The following is a 19,511-nucleotide window of genomic DNA, read 5'->3' as shown; positions in this document are numbered from 1 at the left end:
GTATTGGATTAAAGGGATTAGATGTTCATGTTGACCATAAAAGATACTCTTAATGAACAACCTAAAATTGTAATTTTGAACTTTACATTTTATTTTTATGTAATAATGATGCTCTAGCATCTCTCCTACTTATAAGGATGGAAATATAAAGAGAAAAGAATGAAAATAGGAGAAATTCCACTTCAGAAAAAAAAATAGAAGACAAAGAAAAAATGATGACAAAATGTGTGATAGAAAGAGAACGTATTCTTTTACCACTAATTTTCTTGATTGAAATATTGCCTTGGTACTGGTAGAAAATGAGATAAAAATACTCTTAAGATTTTTCCATGTTACAAAAAATTACAAGGGCAATTTTTTTTTATATATTTACAAGGGAAATTTTTTATGATGTACAATTTTCTAAAGAAGGATGATGAAGAATTATTTGCATGTATCCCCGACCGATTAACATGGAAAATGTTGATTATATTAATAGCCTTAAGCCAAATTGCACACGCCATCTTGTCCAATGTTGTTTCTACCAAACACAATCATCTTGTATTCGCTCATGTCGCTACAGTTTTATCATCGGATTTTTTGGAGAAGACCATTTCCATCTCTTCTAAGGCCTTGCCTTTGGTTTCAGGAAGGCAGAAGTAAAAGAACACCCAAGCTACCACAGACATGCCAGCAAACAAGAAGAAGGCCCCACCTATAGTGATTGCTTTGTAGATGGAAATAAAACTCATGGAGATAGCAGCATTCATGCCTCTGTTGACCGCAACTCCTATGCTATTCCCTTGTGCTCTCAACCTCAAAGGGAATATCTCTGAACTATACACCCATGTCACAGGTGCAAGCCCAACATTAAAGAAAGCAACATAAGTGTATGTTGCCACAATGCTAAGGCTCAAGGCCCACACAAGCTTTTCACTAGAGTATTCCACCATGGTCAAGCTGAAGCCCAAAATTGTAAGCCCGAAAATCATTCCTGCAACGCTTATTTGTAAGAGGCGTCTTCTACCAACTCTGTCAAGCAAAAATGTGGATATTGTCAAGAAAGTGATCTTTGTAAGGCCTGTTCCAATTGTTGCAAGTAAGAGTCTGTCCTTGGTTGTAACACCAGCTTTCTTAAATATTCTCGGACCATACAACATCACAGCTTCAATTCCAGTTGCATGCTCAAAGAAGTGAATTCCAACTGCAGCAATCAACATCCGACGAACAGGTGGTGTGGGCCTCAGGAACAACTCTTTCCAAACCCCTTCGCCATGGTGGGACTTTTGAGGCTGCTTCACGAACTCATCATTGCACTTCTCATCAAACCCAGCAGAAACTATTATATCTCTGAAGCGAAGTTCAGCCTCTTCTGTGGTATTAGAAACTTCCAAAAGTACCTTCTTGGCACATCCTAGACGACCCTGCATCACCAACCACCTTGGAGACTCTGGCATTGTTAGAATTCCCAAAGCCAAGCCAAGTGAAGGAATTGCTGCAAGGCCAAGCATCAGTCTCCATCCAAGTGTTAAAGCTAGTTTCCCGAGGAAGTAGTTTGAGATATATCCGATAAATATCCCAAGACCAATGCAAACTTCAGGTAAGGAAGTTAGAAAACCTCGAGTTGATGCAGAGGAAAGCTCTGCAGAGTAAACTGGTGCTGTTGTGAGAGCAAATCCCACACCCAGACCACACACACATCTTCCAAACATTAAGATTGCAAAGTTTGGGCCATAACCCATGAAAACTGCACCAACCAAGAAGAGGATAGAGGCCAAGAAGATTGTGTAGCGACGACCAATGTAATCAGAGGTTTTTCCAGCAGCTAAGCATCCCACCAGAGCACATATGTTTAAGATTCCTGCTAGAACTTCTTGTTGGGTGTCGCTAATTCCGATATCTTCCTTTATGAATAGCAGAGCTCCACTCATGACACCAGTATCTGAAATCAAACGTGTGTATTATCTAGTTAACAATATTTACAAGTTTTGTACTTATCTAAGGAGGTTCCTAAGGAACATGTTTTGGCTGAAAAAAACTTATGTATCCCGTGGTGTTACAGGGGCCAAAAAAGGGTGACATGGTTAGAAAATATAGGAGAAATTAAAAAAATAAGATAAAAGGATGCAAGAGATTGCAATATTACCATAACCAGATATGATGGATACCATTGAAGCGACTATGACACAAGCTAAGGCGTATTTGTTGATCGTCGTGTCCTTGTCTTCATTACCACCCTGCTCCATTGTGATGATATATTAAAGGCTTTCTCTTATTATCTTCGTGCAAAATCTTGATAAGAATGAAGACTTATCAACTATGTGTTATTTTTCCATTTTTCGTGTTTCCAATTCTTTTTATATAGGAGTAGAGGTCTAATTATAGGGTGAACAAGGTATCATTGACCTGATGATACATAATAGAAAGAGATAATAGCTGGATATGGTTGCTGCAATACTGAATATGATATGCCTAAATGAGGGTAAAAGATGACGAAGCATACTAGATAGAAACTGGTAAAAAAAAGGGAAAATAGAAGAGGATAAAATTAGACTTAAATTTGTTATAAGAATAAGATAAAGATATACCTATAGTTGGTTAAACGTATGAAATTAAAATCTGGGTTGGGTTAAGGTGGAATCCTGTCAACTTGCTTATACTTGTCCATATCTATATTGTAAGTTGTAACATTTGTTATAAGAACTATATATAGACTTCAAATGCTGTAACTTGGCATATTTTCAAATAAATAACAGTGTTAAAAAAATCTATTAAAATTACTATTGAGACAAAACGTAATTTTTCTTTATGTTTAATTTTACATGATCCACACAAGAAAGAATAAAAGAGAGAACGACTTGTTGTATTATTTATTTAATTCTCTATTTTGGTTGGGTGGGTTAATATTAATCAATTAAATAAAATGTATTTTGTTTGGAGTCAAGAGCCATGAGGAGGAAAACAGGGGCGAAGGGGTGCTTCAAAATATTGAAATTAGAAGCTTCGAAATATTTCTTTAAAATTTTTGAAATAAGAAGTTCTGCATAATTTCACAACCTCAAACAACTACTCCCTTTATTCATTTTTAAGTGTCATTTTAGCATAAAGCTCTCAAACCAAGATAGTGAATTAGTTCTTTTTCCCATTTTACCCTCTCACATCTCAATCATAAAGTCATAAAGCTCTCCAACCAAAATAGTGAATTGCTAGTTTTTTTTCACTCTCTCATATCATTAAACCATTTACCACTATCTACCAATCATAAAATTATAAAGCTCTTCCTAGTTATTGGGAAAAAAATCTTATGGAAAATGTGAAGTGGAGTTATTGAAAAAGTAAGGGTATAATTGACAAATGGTGACCTTAAAATATCAAAATGACAGTTAAATAGGAACAAAAAAATTCTTCTGAAACGACACTTAAAAAGGAACGGAGGGAGTATTTTTTATTTTTTATTTTAATTTTTTTTCATGTTTATAGTATGTATTCTACATAGAAGGGCTCCAAAAGGAAAAATCTAAATATTCAGGGTAGGATCGGAGGAGTGAGTATGGACGTCGCTAGAAGAACAATCTGCGGTGGAAACCAAAAAAAAGGAAATGGTGGAATGGTGAGTATTCAAGCAGATTGGGGGAGAATAATTTCAAGGCGAGGCTGTCGACAGAGGATACTATAACACCCCCCTAAACCCCGCGTAAATATTATAGCATAAATTAGAGTAAAATGCATAACACAGAAGGTATCACATTTATTCTCCAGAAACATAAATCAAATTGTCATGCTCATAATTTAGATATAAAATTTCAACTTTGATGTCTCAACCTCATATGCATAGCACAGCAGATTTATTCAACTCCAAAATTTAACATAATCCAAAAATAAATAGAGTACACGAAATATCTTTTAACATCCAGGTTCAATACTAAACGTTTCCCTGTGTTACATAACAGAGCACGACTCTCATAACTGAAATATAAATAAAAGACTAGATCCTCCGACTAACCCTTGCGAGAAGCTCCACTATCCTCGGTACCTGAGCGATGTCGCATAGAACATCATTCCAACAGAAGGGTGATAACTCATATCATGTGGATAAGCATAATAACTATTGTAAAAGCTTATATATGTTCCACAACTGATTCACACCTTACTAACAAATAATAAATTATGTAATTTAATATAATCAATCTACTTCACAGATATGACAATACTCCATAATTAACAGCTCAAGTAAAACAAATATAACTGTCTCCAATTACCACAACATTAAATCACTCAAAAAATATCACAATTATCATTAATTAACATCAACAGCTCCCTAAGGCCTAACATAGCAATTTTACAATAACACATATGACTCAAGTGAGACCCGTGCAAATGCATTTGGTACCAAAACGTTATCATTAGCGGTATCACCGCGTCCACTCCAGACTGATAACCTCCAATAAAGCCCGTTCTCTAGGCTTTTTCAAAACTATCTCTAGTTTTGGGACAAGTCACTAGCCCCCACGAGAACTAGCAAACATTGCATATTGACAACTATGCAGTGTATTGTGCAAAACTCAACTAACATATGCATATTTAGACCATCTCCAAGTCCTAATTATTTTAGCATATTCATCTCCAGTTCAACAATACGAAACATCTCCAATTTCACAAAACATAGCTTACATGTTATTAATTACATAAATTGCAGTCACAGTAACTTAGCAACTTAACACATAACATCAATTGAGAAACAACACCATATAATGAACTATTAAACAGATGTAAATTAAATATAATTCATATATAATAGGTTTTGCAACTATTATACAAAAACTAGATTTTCTCCCCAATTTTCCACAAAACCCCGCCATCTCCATGCGCCGCGCACCATGCGCGCGCACCACCACACACCGCGCCTCAACCACGCTCGAGCACCACCATCCCTCTTCTCCACCCCACAATTCATCTAAAAAAATCCTAAAAATCAAACCTAACTATTTTCAATTTGGAAAATCGGCATCCTAGGGTTCCTAAATAATGCTTTCTATCATTATCCACAATCATACCAATCCAGAAAACATGAATTCAAACCTTTAACTCTTGTAGATAAACTCTAGGTTTTGTCCACTTTTCTCATCTCCTTCTCTATTTCACGTGTTCTTCTGTCTGCTCCTCTGCTAATCCTTATTTTCTTTCTTTTTTTCTATTTATTTCACTCCTAACCCTAAACTAGCAGTACTGGTGGGCTCCACTCCCAACTACTCACACTAAAACTAAAAAGCCTTATTTAATTTAATCACTTAATTATCTAATAAAATAACTTAATTATCATATATCATAATAATAATTAAAATAAAATAAAAAATAACCTAATAACGGAAAGTGAGGTGTTACAACTCTCCCCCCACTTAAGAATTTTCGCCCTCGAAAATTACCTTAAACGAACAACTCGGGGTAGGAATTCCAAAACAGTATCGATTGCGACATAAAAACATATCGAATACAAAAGGGAATTAAACATGCCAATAAACCTAGCCTACTGACCGATCATGCTCTGATAGCACTAATGTAACACGCCCTAAACCCCGCGTAAATATTATAACATAAATCAGAGTAAAATGCATAACACAGAAGATATCACATTTATTCTCCAAAAACATAAATCAAAACGCTTGTCATGCTCATAATTTAGATATAAATTTTGTAAGTCATTCTACCAAAAACCTTATATCATTAAAATAGTAAGGAAGTTTAATGCATTACAAATAACTTCACCTCATCATCATGGTAAAAAATAGAGTTAATCGAGCACCATTACAAAGAAGAATCTGATGGTCCAAACTCATAAAGATTACTAAATACAGTCATTTTATCAAACTAGAGCACAAGATATTTTACTCTTGTAATAAAAAAAACTACAGCCCAAGATACAAATAGACTTGAGGGTCTACTCTCATGCCTACTCACAGTTTTTTTTTTCTTTTTCATTATTCATACTTTTATTTCTAGCTCTTCCATCTCATTTTCATTTATTTTGTCTTTCTATCACTCTCTCTTCTTTTATTATTATATCATCGATCACATCTCTCAATTATTTCTTTTATGTCAAGATGGAAAGTGACAATGGAGTGTGAATATAATTTTCCCTACTCAAAATACATGCATATACCAAAAGTCTCCAACAAATTAAAACTGACCATCCTTATGGGGAAGGCATTTGGTTCCGAATTCCAACCTAGTGTGAAGTGTATTGAATGTGGTAATTCTTCTCACTTTCATACTACTACATCAACATAAATAGGACCAATCCCTTAATTTTCTTGAATTGAGTATGAGGAAGTTGTTGGGGTTGATTGTCAAGTCCCACATTGCCAAGTTTCTAAAATAAAGAAGGAGGTTAAAAACTAGCCATTGGAGAAGTCCCACATCGCTTATTGTGGTGAAGCAAGGGGGAGACCAAGGCTATATATTGGACCTAGGTTCTTTGTTTTTAGATGCACCGGTCAGTAGCACTTTAAGCTTATATCTGACTTAGTTTAATATTTGCTTTGTGAGAGTGTGGTTGTACTGGGACATTGGAGTGAGAGTGAGAGAAGTCTTTGTGTTGTAACAATTTTCACATAGTGATATTTCTCTGGTTGTCGATTTAGACGATTTTCCACGTAATTTTCTTGTGTTGTGATTGTGTTTTATTTTTTTCTTCAGCTTTGTTGTTTCCCAACAGCGGTATCAAGAGTTTCGGTTCGATGAGATATCACAATTCTTAGTATGCTATGTGGTTGTAGAATTATCTGATCTTCCACACCAGAAAAGAAGTGTGATATTGTGGAGGTGCTGAAGAAGAAGTTTGCAGCTGCTATGTCTTACTCGAGCGCTATGAAGTTTGACATACAGAAGTTTGATGGAAGAATCAACTTTGACTTGTGGAAAGTACAAGTCAAAGATGTGTTGATGCAATCAGGATTGCACAAGGCGCTGAAAGGAAACACTTCCAACATGGAGGCCGACAAGTGGGAGGAACTAGATTTGAGGGCTGCAAGTGCAATTCGTCTATGTTTGCAAAAGAATGTTCTTACAAATGTGCAGAATTTGTCATCAGCCAAGGAGCTCTGGGAGAAGCTTGAAGGGTTATATCAGGCAAAGGGCATCACAAATCAATAAGTAACTTCTGTTGGGAAACTTGCATCGTGGAAGAGGTTGTTGATAAATGGATGTGGATTCCAGAAAAAGAAGGCACATATACTGTTATATCTGCTTATTCTTTTATGCAGGCTAGAAATTTAGAAGTTATTGACTCCTTTTTAAAAAAAGTGTGGCGCGCAGTTTTCAACGCCTTCAAATGTTTGTGTTGTGCTGGAAAGTTTTACTAAATCGAGTTCAATCGAGAGCAAATTTGAGGAAAATGAATGTGATTGCTTCTGAATTAGCTATTGTATGTGCCCTTTGTGAGCAGGTTGAAGAATCGAGCTCCCACCTCTTTGCCTGCAGGATCTCTTGGTCTGTTTGGGTGGCCTGCCATAACTGGGTCGGCCTTGTCACGGTTCATCCGAATGATGGTCGAAGTCATTTCCAGCAACATGTTCTGTTCTACAGGTCGTGAAAACATAAAAATGGGGCGTAGGTAATATGCATGGCTGCTGTTTTGTCATTATGGACCTAGAGGAATGATGTGATACTCAGGGGAGATTTCTATGATATAGAAGTCATTGAACTAGTGAAATATAGGTTGTGTAGGTGGTTATATGCTAAGCTACAAGGCTTTAGGTGTTCTACCTTTGAGGAAACATTTGTAGGGGCTTCCCTTTTTGGGAGTATAGCATCTGCTTGTTGCTAATGTGTGATGGATTCATCAAATCTTCACTAGGTGTGTGCCAAGGTGGATGAAATGGAGACGTAGAGGCTGCCGCTAATTCTATTGAATTCACTAATTGAGTACTTTGTTGAGTTGTAACTTTACTGTTTATTATTTTTTTTTTCATGTATTAGGTTGAAGTACCCCTTTTACTTCATTTCATTTTAATATATATTTTGGTTTATATAAAAAAAAATTTGAGTATTGAGTGAATTAGCTTGCAGGGTTGATTTGTAGTTTATAGTAATTCTGACAAAATTTGGAGTTTTGCTTCAATTTGCTGGATTTTCTATGCGCAACACTTAAAGATGTTGACTAAATCAAAATGTCTAGCTTGAAGTTGTTGGGTTTGTCTCTCGAGGATACTAGTTGATCGGTTCATGGGTTGCATTAGACACTGTCAAAGGATGTTTTTTCTTGTGTGTTGCGGATAAGTTTTACCTTATTACCTTGATTTTTATCTAACTAGATATGACTAGTTTTCATATATTTTGAGTTTAAGCATCCTTTATGCTTTTATTGAAATTCATTTTTTGGCCTATAAAAAAAAATATACGCAACTTCACATATGAAGTGCCTTCATAATAAATTGTTAAATACAATCCATTAACTTTTCTATTTAATTTTTTTTTAAAAAAACGTATATGCTTTTAGTTCCTGAATTTATCTTGACACACTGAATTTCATTCATCTAAAAAAACTAATAAAAGACTAGTTTATACATATGCCATGCCACTTTAAAAAACATGGGTGTATCTACAAAGCTATAAAGGTACTTTTTAATTATGTCATTATGTGGCAAATTTTTTTGGTTCGACATGGGGTAAAAGTTATCAATATGGAAGGTAGACTTTCATAGCCTTTAGTCCAAATGTGCACACACCATCTGTTCAGTGTTGTTTCTCCTAAAAACAGTCATCTTGGGTCAGTTCATCTCGATCCCTACATTTTTATCACCAGATTTCGAGAAGACCATTTCCATTTCTTCTAAGGACTTGCCCTTGGTTTCAGGAAGGCAAAAGTAGAAGAACACCCAAGCCAATACAGACATGCCAGCAAATAAAAAAAAGGCCCCACCTATAGTGATTGCTTTGTAGATGGAAATAAAACTCATGGAAATAGCTGCATTCATGCCTCTATTTACCGCAACTCCTATGCTATTCCCTTGTGCTCTCAACCTCAAAGGAAATACCTCTGAACTATACACCCATGTTACTGGCGCAAGCCCAACATTATAGAAAGCAACAAAAGTGTATGTGGCCACAATGCTAAGGCTCAAGGCCCACAAGAGCTTTTTGCTGGAATGATCTACTATGGTCAAGCTGAAGCCTAAAATTGTAAGCCCAAAAATCATTCCCGTAGTGCTTATTTGTAAGAGGCGTCTTCTACCAACTCTATCAAGCAAGAATGTGGATATTGACAAAAAAACAATCTTTGTAAGACCTACTCCAATTGTTGCAAGTAAGAGCTTGTCCTTGGTTGTAACACCAGCTTTCTTAAAGATTCTTGGGCTATACAACATCACTGCTTCAATGCCAGTTGCATGCTCAAAGAAGTGAATCCCAATAGCAGCAATCAACATTCGACGAACAGGAGGTGTGGGCCTCAGGAACAACTCTTTCCAAACCCCTTCACCCTGGTGGGACTTTTGAGGCTGGTTCACAACCTCATCATTGCAATTCTCATCAAACCCAGCAGCAACTATTATATCCCTGAAGCGAAGTTCAGCCTCTTCTGTGGTATTAGAAACTTCCAAAAGGACATTCTTGGCGTCTCGTAAACGACCCTGCATCACCAACCACCTTGGAGACTCTGGCATGGTTAGAATGCCCAAAGTCAATCCAAGTGATGGAATTGCTGCAAGACCAAGCATCAGTCTCCATCCAAGTTTCAAAGCTAGTTTCCCTAAGAAGTAGTTTGAGATATATCCAGTAAAAATCCCAAGACCAATGCATAGCTCAGGTAAGGAAGATAGAAAACCCCGATATGATGCAGAGGAAATCTCTGCAGCGTAAACTGGTGCTGTTGTGAGAGCAAACCCCACACCCACACCACAAACACATCTCCCAATCATTAATATAACATAGTTTGGACCATACCCCATGAAAACTGCACCAATCAAGAAGAGGGAAGAGGCTAATAAGATTGTGTAGCGGCGACCAATGTAATCAGAGGTTCTTCCAGCAACTAAGCATCCTACCAATGCACAAAGATTTAAGATTCCAGCTAGAATTTCTTGTTCGGTATCACTGATTCCAATATCTTCCTTTATGAATAGGAGAGCTCCACTCATAACACCAGTATCTAAAATCATACATGTATATCGAGTTAACGGTATTTACAAGGTGTGTATTTTTCTAAATTACAAGTTACTCCCTAAAGTCCTTTTTATAAGAAACACTTTGGAGATTTTTCTTGTTCCTTTTTATAAGAAACACTATTATAAAATTAAGTCAAATAATCAATATCAATGCAAAGGGACTTATTCCCAATACAAAAATATGGAAGGAAATTGCAAGCACCCAATAGGTATGATCAACATTTATGGTAATTAGTATGGTTGTTCTTGTAAAAAGGAAAAAACATCATTGGAATTAAGCATAGTAGTTAATTTTATAAAAAAATATTAGTTTCCTTGGTTTGTGTGATTTTGTCCAAATTTTTCTTATAAAAAGGACCGGAGGGAGGGAGTATTTTGATTGGAAATTAAACATTATATTGGATAACAAAATACATGTATAGCATAGTGTTGCAGAGACAACAAAATATTGACACAGTTGGAAAATATTGGAGAAATAAAAAAAGATAGAGAAAGAAAAGGGGGAAAGAGATTGCAATATTAATTACCATAACCGGATATGATGGCTACCATTGAAGCCACTATGACGCATCCTAAGGCATATTTGTTGAGCGTTGAGGCCTGGTCTTCATTGCCACCCTTCTCCATTGCAATGATATATTTAAGGCTTTCTCTTATTCTCTTCCTACAAAAGCTTTGATAAGAATAAATGGCTCCTCAGCTATGTGTTTATTTCCTTAGTTCCAATCCTGTCTATCTTAAAGGGGGTGAATAGTTAATACTAGCTGGTTGCTGCACTACTGAATATGATATGACTATGTGACGAACAAAATTGATGAAGTAAGAAATTGGTCACGATAATAAAGAAATTGAAACAAAAAAATAAGGAAATAAGAAGATATTTAGGATTAAATTTGTCACAGGGGAATAAGCACATAGTTGGATAAACACATGAAATGAAAAGCCATGAGGTGGGTTAAGGTGCAATTCCTCTCAACACTTGCTATGGAACTCTTGAAGACTTGTTCAAATGTTGTAATTGATAAGGATGTGGTGCACAAAATTACATGCCTTCTTAGTCGTGTTATCCCGACCACAAGGCACCTATCTTTTAGACTTTATCTGAAAATGTCAACACTCGCGGTCCCCAGTTATGGGAAGAAATTGGAGGGAATGAATTAGACAAAACTAAATTTAGATAGGTAGAATGAAGTGATTGAGGCCAACATGAGTTGTGTACCCATTAGTCTGACTTAGTCTAGTAGGGTCCTAACCTCTTCCACAAGATCTATTGTTATTCTTGTATTTTGAACTCTTTTAAATAAATGTACTTTTTTATATTTTAACTATAATATTTAACCAACTGAAATAACACATGCAATAGTACAGCCCTCAAGTAAGTGGTTAGAAGCTCGATTATTTTCAATTAATCTTGTGAATGAAAAATTTCATTTATTACTTTCTTACCGTTTAGTCTGTTGATTATGGAGAAAAATTAATCTCAAAACCTTAGTTACGAAAACAAATTATTAAACAATATACTATTAATAACATGACCGGGCTAAGCATGACATAGGCTAAGCCACAGAAGAAAAAAAAACACAACACTCCCCTCCTCAATCGGCGGGGAGGACAAAACGTACATAATATGAATTTATCCTAAAAAGACGGTAACACTCACCGATTAAACTATATTTAGATACAAATGTTGTCGAATTGAATGAAAAGTACTTATCTATATAAGTCTACTAATATGTAGCCCGTGCAATTGCACGGGTAATTTTAAAACTATTTTTATTATTTTTGTTTTAGTAGCTTTTTAAGTAATTGTATGAAATTAATAAATAATTGAAACATATCATAAAATTTAGGCATGTGTTATAGTCATATATTAAAGTAAAAAAGAAATTCCCGGATCTAAAATCAAAATAGATCGTTGAATAATATTAAAATTGGTCATCCGAGTTTACTTAATACCAAAACAAACAATGTAATTAACTCTTTTAAACATCATAAATAGCAAAACTTGCAACATAAACTAATGTAGCAGAAGTCTCATTGCAATCTTATTTCACTTCTCTATCTTAACACGTTTTAACTCCTTAGTTGAGGAAGCTTGTGCTGGAGAGTTTTCCTCTATGTTAGAAAAATCAAGATTTTGATGTGACATTCTTTTCATAGGAGTAACATTGTGCTGAGAATATGATTCAAGATCATTTTCACTTGTAATAGAAATGTCACCCTGCAAGTACAAACCACATACTTTTAGAATTTTTTTCCATATAATAATTATTCTGAAATGAAATATATATGTGCAAACAATGAAAAAAATCTTACAATGTCATGAGATTGATGCTTTTGAATAGATGGCTCACTATTTGCATCAATACTACTAATTTGCAACGAATACTAAAAAAGAAAATCATATGTAAGGAGTAGAAGGTTATAAAATGATAGTTGCTGTCAATAATACAACTTAAGGACATTTAAAAAAAATTAACATGAAAGGACTAAGACATACCTTTACTGTGTCATCACTTGAGGTGAAAAGTTTTATCATATCAGGAGCGTCAGTCATTGTGTACACAAAATAACTCTTTGCATATTTTCCGTTCTTACTATCATCAGTTTTTATCTTAAATATGAAAGTTTTTCCAACAAAAATATCCAATGCAACAGGAGGCATACCCGGCAACTCATCAGCCTACATAAAGTCAATCCAATTTGTGTTTTGAAGTTATATAATTTATAGCATGAAAATCAACGTGTGTACCCATACCCTACATAATCCAGAAATAGCATGCTTTTGCAAAATAAGGATTTCAATAAAGTTGAGCAACCCAATTTGTGTTTTTAGAAATAAACATGTGTACCGTATAGAACCCAAAAATAACATGTTTTTGCAAAATAAGGATCTCATTAAAGTTGAACAACCCAACATAACCCAAAAATAGCAAGCTTTTGCAAAATAAGGATCTCAATAAGACTTGTTAGCAAAGAGATAATCTAAGACTCTAATGAGGGGCCATGGTATAGACAATAGGGAAAAGTCTTAAAAATCTGCCTAAAACAAAAAAAAATTCCAGCATACTGAATTCTTGTTAGGGTGAGACATAATTTTAACAACACTCATTGTTACGCACAATGGACAGAGGACCAACACAATATATCCATTAAAAAGGCAGAACACACAATACACTCATATCATAAAGTTTATGAATTTTAAACTTAATAAATCATATCAAACCAATAATATAAAAATTAATTCATGATCTTAAACCTCATCTGCTTCCTTTTGAACAATTGCAGCTGACTTTTTGATCCACAAAGAAGCTTCTCGGTCCCATATCACAAATTCAGCACTATCGGTATCATCTCGCACATCAACTTGGACACGATACCTATTGTTTTTTAAGTGAATTAATTTGCAACTTTACAATATGGAATATTGAATTATGGAACATATAATATGTTATTATATTTGAAAATGAGTATTCTCACCTTGGAACGGCAAAAACTGATCCTTTGCAGTTTTTACACTTGGCTATATTATTCTCAAAGTCAATTTTCTTGGTGCATTTAGAGCACCCTGAATATGACCAGCCATAATTTGTCACCAGTTTATGAACTGTTCCTAGAACATTCCAAGTGCCAACCTATGACAGTATTGAATTTATCACAATTACTTTAAACACAAGATGAAATATGTTAAATTTTAGATATCAAAAAAGGTGTTAAAATATGACTAATAGGTGAATTCCATTCATGAGTCAATGCTCTCTATAGAAAAGTTTGCACTGGACTTAACAAAATAGATATCTAATGGACATTCTGAAAAACTTCTTTCCATAAAACATTGGTTGTCTTGCTGGATATTTCACCATTTTTATTGTGAGCTAATATCTTTAATCCCTTTCTACTCTTTACTCGCGATACAGCAACATATAATTGTCCATGAATGAAAGGAGGCTTTGGAAGATATAACCCAACGTTATTCAATGATTGGCCTTGACTTTTATTTATGGTCATTGCATAACACACGCTGATAGGAAATTGCCTTCTTTGAAGTTTAAATGGCCATTTGCTTTGAGACGGAACCATCAACATTCTAGTAATCCAATGCTTTTTACCACTATATGCTCCTGTAATCACCTTGGCTTCAATAACAGTATCATACATCTGAGTCACTATTAATCTAGTCCCATTACAAAGACCTTGTGTCTGGTCTATATTTCTAAGTAACATGATAGGGACTCCAACTTTAAGCTTCAACTCGTGATTTGGCAGTCCAGAGCTCTCTAAGCCATTTAAAAATTCAGACTGATTCAAATGTTGCAATGCATGATGTTGTCTTTGAGTTGGGCAAATTCTATTTGCACTGTAGTAAATTCTCTCTTCACCAGGAATCAAAGACAACATGTAATCATTGATCTTCCTCACAATGCGCAACGTAGGACAAAGGATAGCTCTATCTTCCAGATATTCCTTATCTTTGTAATATCTCATCAAGTCAGGATATGTGCTCTCAACAATAGCATGAATAGGGTCATCATAATTGTCTATCAGCAAATCTTTTGGGATGTCAATTTCAGCTTCACCATGATTAGGACCACCGGCTAGACCATCACCTATCTGTAGGATCCACTCGCCAAATTCTCTTAACTGATCAACATCCTGCCCCATGATGCTTGATTGCAATCTCATGTTCTTTGTTAGAGACAAAACATGACAGCTATCCCATATGTAGGATGAATTAATTGTTGCAAAAATCACTTCGGAGCGCCCCCCTCCTGGGATAACCGGGAGAATTTGCCGAAAATCTCCATCAAACACAATAGTTTTTCCACCAAATACTTCGTTGAGACTATTCGGGTTGGAACTACTCATAATATCACGAAGAGACCTATCAAATGCTTCAAAGCAGTACTTATGCGTCATAGGAGCTTCATCCCAAATTATCAATTTAGCCACAATCATTAACTCAGCTAAGTCTGACCCTTGTTTGATTTTACATGTTGAATGCTGATCCACATCTATGGGAATGCCAAATCTTGAATGTGCAGTCTTTCCACCTGGGAGAAGGATCGCTGCAATTCCGCTAGAAGCCACCGTAAGAACAATATCACCTCTAGCACGCAAAGCAGTGGTGAGTGTTCTCCATACAAATGTCTTTCCGGTCCCTCCATAACCATTAAGGAAAAAAACACCACCCTTGTTTCCATCTACAGCTTCCATGATTTTACTATAAGCATTCATCTGCTCATCCGTGAGAGAAGAAATTAGACCTTGTAAATCAGATCTAAGGACTTCTACATTGTAACTCATTTCATTGTGAATAAGAATATTCCCTGCCTCACGAACAAATATTTCATCAGGACATGGCATTCCATGAAAATCTGCCAAACTTCTACAATGACCCTTGAGTATCTTTTCAATTTCCAATAAAGTCTTGGCACGTAGTTGTTCAACACTTAGTTCCAAACCTGTAATTTAAATAATAAAGTAGTGCCTTAAAACGTATCTTCAAATAATGAAGGTATTAAGCTTAACCTAAAAGCACAGAATGATACCTGGAAAATTTAAAACTTGTCGTTCCCTTCTTAAAATTCCTTCAGAAAGATATTCCCATGTTTCGTTCCAAACATGGCACGGCATTGTCAAGCTATTTGCAATTAACATCTCACAAAACAATAACCTTAGACGATGTCCTGAGGATGTAAAAGAAGCATCTTTGATTGCTCGAGCATATTGTCCATCATCTTCTAGAAATCCCAATTTGGCACATGCATCTCTATACGTTTCATGAACAACATTATCAATTGTTCGAATATCTGCAAAACTCTGAGGCCCTTTTACAACATTGAGCAATATTCTCATGTAAAAAAGCTCTCCACATGTAGGCTTCACATAATGCATTCTGCCAATGCTTCTACCGGACTTCCTTGGCTCCCATTTATTTTCCTTTTTATTAAGGACAAACATAGATGGAAATTCAGCATATGTTAGATTTTTAGCTTCAGGATACTTTTTATTTGCTTCGAGCCATGCGGTAAACATTGTTCCCTTAGATCCAGCTTTGTCTAGGACAACATCAAGAGGCTCATCATCCTCATATAGCACACTTTGTTCACCAGGGAGATGAAATGATAATCTCTCAACAGCTGGCTCCCTATGCACAATCTCGAAGCCAAAAGTCCTCCAAACTGATTCACACGGTGATAAGTAACGACAATCATAATACATTTTGATCTCATCTACTTCCTTGTTCTTGTCATGTATCCCAGCTATAATACGGTCATGGCCCTTGCTTATGTACTTGAAAAGATACTTTATAGACTGTGATTGATTACACCATTCCACATTTATATGCGAGTCATATTTCAGCAACAATGTGGGATTATAAGGAACCACATATCGATTATCCAACTCTATGCTTCCTTTTTTGACGGTTCTCCCATCGTTACGTCTTCTATACACCGGGTATCCTTCTTCATCAAGTGTAGTGCTTTCCACATAAGGCTTTGGAAAAAAAATTGAGCACTTCCCATCTTTCATGCATGGAGATTTTATATTATCTGAACCACAAGGACCATGCATCATGGATGTCTTCACTCTTTCATAAAGTAGCGGTTGCGGATTGGGATCTGGTATCTCCGCACTAATAATTTTGTCAATATGAGAATGATTTGGAGACTTATTCCGAAGAAATAACAATATATGCGCATGTGGGAGACCTCTCTTCTGAAATTCAATGGTATACACAACTGAAAGAAAATAAATGACAACTTATTAGTCCCTAATTTAGTAAGTAACCCAATCTATTTTGCTATATTATAATGTTGAAAGTAGGCTTACCGGCAATCACGTCACCAAACAAAGTTCCACTCTTTAATTCTTCCATCAGTTGTTGTAACTTTATTTTGAATACCCTAGTTACAACGTCAGGGCGATCTTCTGGCCTCAATCTTTTCTTTGTCAAGAATCTGTTAATCTCATCCCAGTTCTGGTTGCACGTAAAAGTTATGAACAAATCTGGATAGCCCAGCTTATGACAAATAGCCATTGCATCATAATAATGTTGGTTCATATATCTCCTACCACCAATAAATGACGATGGAAGCAAGATCCGGGTTCCGGAAGATGATGATTCAGTGATGCCATGATCAACAGCAGAGTTAACATCTTTATATGAACCAGCCCTAAATTTTTTTTGATTCCTTCTATAGTAACACATTCTATGAGCCTCAATCATTGTGTAACCATCAACAATAAATTGTTGGAATAATTTTCCTGCATGTAAAAGGGTTTCAGGTTCCTTCTCCCTCGTTTGTAGTCTAAAAGCAAAAAACTCCCTTATAGTAACAGTGTGGTAGGCAGGTTTGGATATCCATTCTTCAAGATCAAGACCTCTATGTAAAACACCACTCCGGTAACCATCCTCTCCATAAGCAAACAACAATGGGTACTGCAATGGAAGGTAGGCAGGATGAAGCTCACTAACAAACTTTAGTCTTCCATTTTTTTTCTGAACCACTATGTCTCTTCTATTAAAAGAAGTATCAAAGTCTCCAACAATAAGGGCAGCTACCTCTGAAACAGTAGGCATATTGTAGGTTCTCCCATCAGATTGTCTATCAAAGATTAACTTCAAGCTGAAATTTTCATCTTCATGTACATCAAAAACATCTCTTGCCATCCGAAATGCTCCAGCCCAAACATTATCCTTGTCAAGCATTTCTTTCAACATCTGAATTATGTTTGTGTGCAACATAAATTCAGAGTCACTTGTCCTATAAATTATTAAAAAAAAGATGTTTCAACTTTCAAATGAATAAATACGTTTCACTATATAGAACAGTGAAGATGTATTGCTATGCATTTATTTGATACCTGAATAATGCCCTTATATTCTCAACTTCATTGGTTGTATCATATATGTATAATTGTGCAAATTTTGGACGATGACCTTCTGCCGGAGTAAGATCACCAATACTATGATAATTTTGGCCAGAAATTTTAAAAACACGTGGACCACGACCGGTATTGACCTCCCTATCCACTTTAGCACCCATAGATGTAAAGTTGAAGGCTGCATTGTAAGCTCTAATATTTTCTCTGAAATGTTTACTCTGTTCCGTATCCTTATCAAAAAGAAGGTGCCGCAATGTTGGTGGAGGATCCAACATAAGAGGCAATTGTACTTTTCCAGAAGAGCAACATAGACTGAATTCAGGCTCATCAGGCCTTTTTGCTTTAACGGTCCTTTCATCATACCACATTAATGCTCCACAATATTCACACTTCCATGTAGGATCCCCTATGTCCAAGTACTCCACTACAACAAATATGTTGAATTAGTAAAGAAGTGCACAACTAATATATATGAAGAAACTTCCTAAAAGACCAAAGAGGCACGTGATTGATACCTAAGGGAGGCAACCCATTTCTCTTCCTCCATAAGATCATTCTTCTTCTTAGCCTTGCTTGCTTTTGCTCATTGTGTCTCATGTTGGCTTCATTTACATGTATTGAATCGGTTTGACTAAAAGGAGTAGGTTGCTCTGCAATATTAGTGTGAGTGATAAATATATATATTTATCATGGTACAATCTTTGTAATGCTAAATAATCAAGAAGATTTCTTACCCATTGTCAAATGATCTATTAGAAGGGTAGAATGAGCGACATTGGTGGTGGGAGATTGAATTTCTCGTTCCCGTCTTTTTTGTGATACTAATATTTTTCTTCTCAGCCTTGCCTCCCTTTGTTTTTGTTGACTGTTATCCAAAGTAGTAGGTTGCTCTGCAAGATTGGTGTCATGATAAATTTTAAATACTTATCATGTGCCTTATCATACTTATGTCTAATAACCAAAAATATTTCATACCTATAGGCATATGACCATTTAGGGGTGTAGAATGAGTCAAATTTGAGACATGAGATTGGGCAGATTCCTTGAACTCCAAAACAGGACTTGCAACATCATCAAATGAGGACATTAAGTTAACAACACAATCATTGATGGCTCTATCATATATGTTCTCTTTACCAATGTAGTTTCTCCCTACTATTGTACTCCCTTGAGCGTCGAGTGACCTTTTGCCATTTCCGTTGTCCTTATCACATGAAAAGCTAGGTTGAAGAATATTACTTTGTGAACCACTACATGGTGTAAGAACTTTACGTGCCTTATTTGGTCTTCTCTCGGCAAGTACCAATCTCCTTTTAAGCCTTCTAATTTTAGAACTCTCTTGTTCTTCAACAATATTGTCATGAGTTTTGTCATGTGATCCGCTTCCACTGCTAGAACTCATGGCTGTGTAGATAGATATAAATCATCATTTTTAGAATGACAATTAGTGACCATCATTTGACGGTAAACCATTAGGTCCTT

At 35.7% G+C, this 19,511-nt stretch overlaps 4 protein-coding genes across 5 annotated transcripts; all 4 read right to left on the bottom strand.

Moving 5' to 3' along the window:
* Positions 1 to 290: 290 nt before the first annotated feature.
* LOC130710063 (probable polyol transporter 6) lies at positions 291 to 2,658 on the bottom strand. Of its 2 annotated transcripts, XM_057559218.1 has the most exons (3): positions 2,568 to 2,658; positions 2,126 to 2,216; positions 291 to 1,921 (listed from the first exon to the last, which is right to left on the bottom strand). In XM_057559218.1, the coding sequence occupies exons 2-3, from the start codon at positions 2,148 to 2,150 to the stop codon at positions 549 to 551; spliced, it is 1,398 nt and encodes a 465-aa protein (XP_057415201.1). In that variant the 5' UTR covers positions 2,151 to 2,216; positions 2,568 to 2,658; the 3' UTR covers positions 291 to 548. The 2 variants fall into 2 exon arrangements, with proteins under 2 accessions (XP_057415201.1, XP_057415200.1); XM_057559217.1 differs by having other exon boundaries at positions 2,126 to 2,658.
* A 5,906-nt stretch (positions 2,659 to 8,564) lies between these two features.
* Positions 8,565 to 11,215, bottom strand: LOC130713749 (probable polyol transporter 6). Its single transcript, XM_057563542.1, has 2 exons — positions 10,667 to 11,215; positions 8,565 to 10,123 (listed from the first exon to the last, which is right to left on the bottom strand). The coding sequence occupies exons 1-2, from the start codon at positions 10,764 to 10,766 to the stop codon at positions 8,745 to 8,747; spliced, it is 1,479 nt and encodes a 492-aa protein (XP_057419525.1). The 5' UTR covers positions 10,767 to 11,215; the 3' UTR covers positions 8,565 to 8,744.
* An 821-nt stretch (positions 11,216 to 12,036) lies between these two features.
* On the bottom strand, positions 12,037 to 13,392 carry LOC130710384 (uncharacterized). Its single transcript, XM_057559618.1, has 3 exons — positions 12,640 to 13,392; positions 12,456 to 12,527; positions 12,037 to 12,360 (listed from the first exon to the last, which is right to left on the bottom strand). Exons 1-3 carry the CDS (start codon positions 12,802 to 12,804, stop codon positions 12,190 to 12,192), a joined length of 408 nt encoding a protein of 135 aa, XP_057415601.1. The 5' UTR covers positions 12,805 to 13,392; the 3' UTR covers positions 12,037 to 12,189.
* Positions 13,393 to 13,784: 392 nt separating this feature from the next.
* Positions 13,785 to 18,892, bottom strand: LOC130710381 (uncharacterized). Its single transcript, XM_057559615.1, has 6 exons — positions 18,764 to 18,892; positions 18,545 to 18,660; positions 18,009 to 18,453; positions 16,974 to 17,908; positions 15,689 to 16,882; positions 13,785 to 15,601 (listed from the first exon to the last, which is right to left on the bottom strand). The coding sequence occupies exons 2-6, from the start codon at positions 18,624 to 18,626 to the stop codon at positions 13,938 to 13,940; spliced, it is 4,320 nt and encodes a 1,439-aa protein (XP_057415598.1). The 5' UTR covers positions 18,627 to 18,660; positions 18,764 to 18,892; the 3' UTR covers positions 13,785 to 13,937.
* Between the last annotated feature and the right edge of the window lie 619 nt (positions 18,893 to 19,511).

The sequence above is a fragment of the Lotus japonicus genome, chromosome 4 (genome assembly GCF_012489685.1).
Source record: "Lotus japonicus ecotype B-129 chromosome 4, LjGifu_v1.2".
Lineage (NCBI taxonomy): Eukaryota > Viridiplantae > Streptophyta > Magnoliopsida > Fabales > Fabaceae > Lotus > Lotus japonicus.
This window is presented reverse-complemented; position numbering and strand designations above follow the sequence as displayed.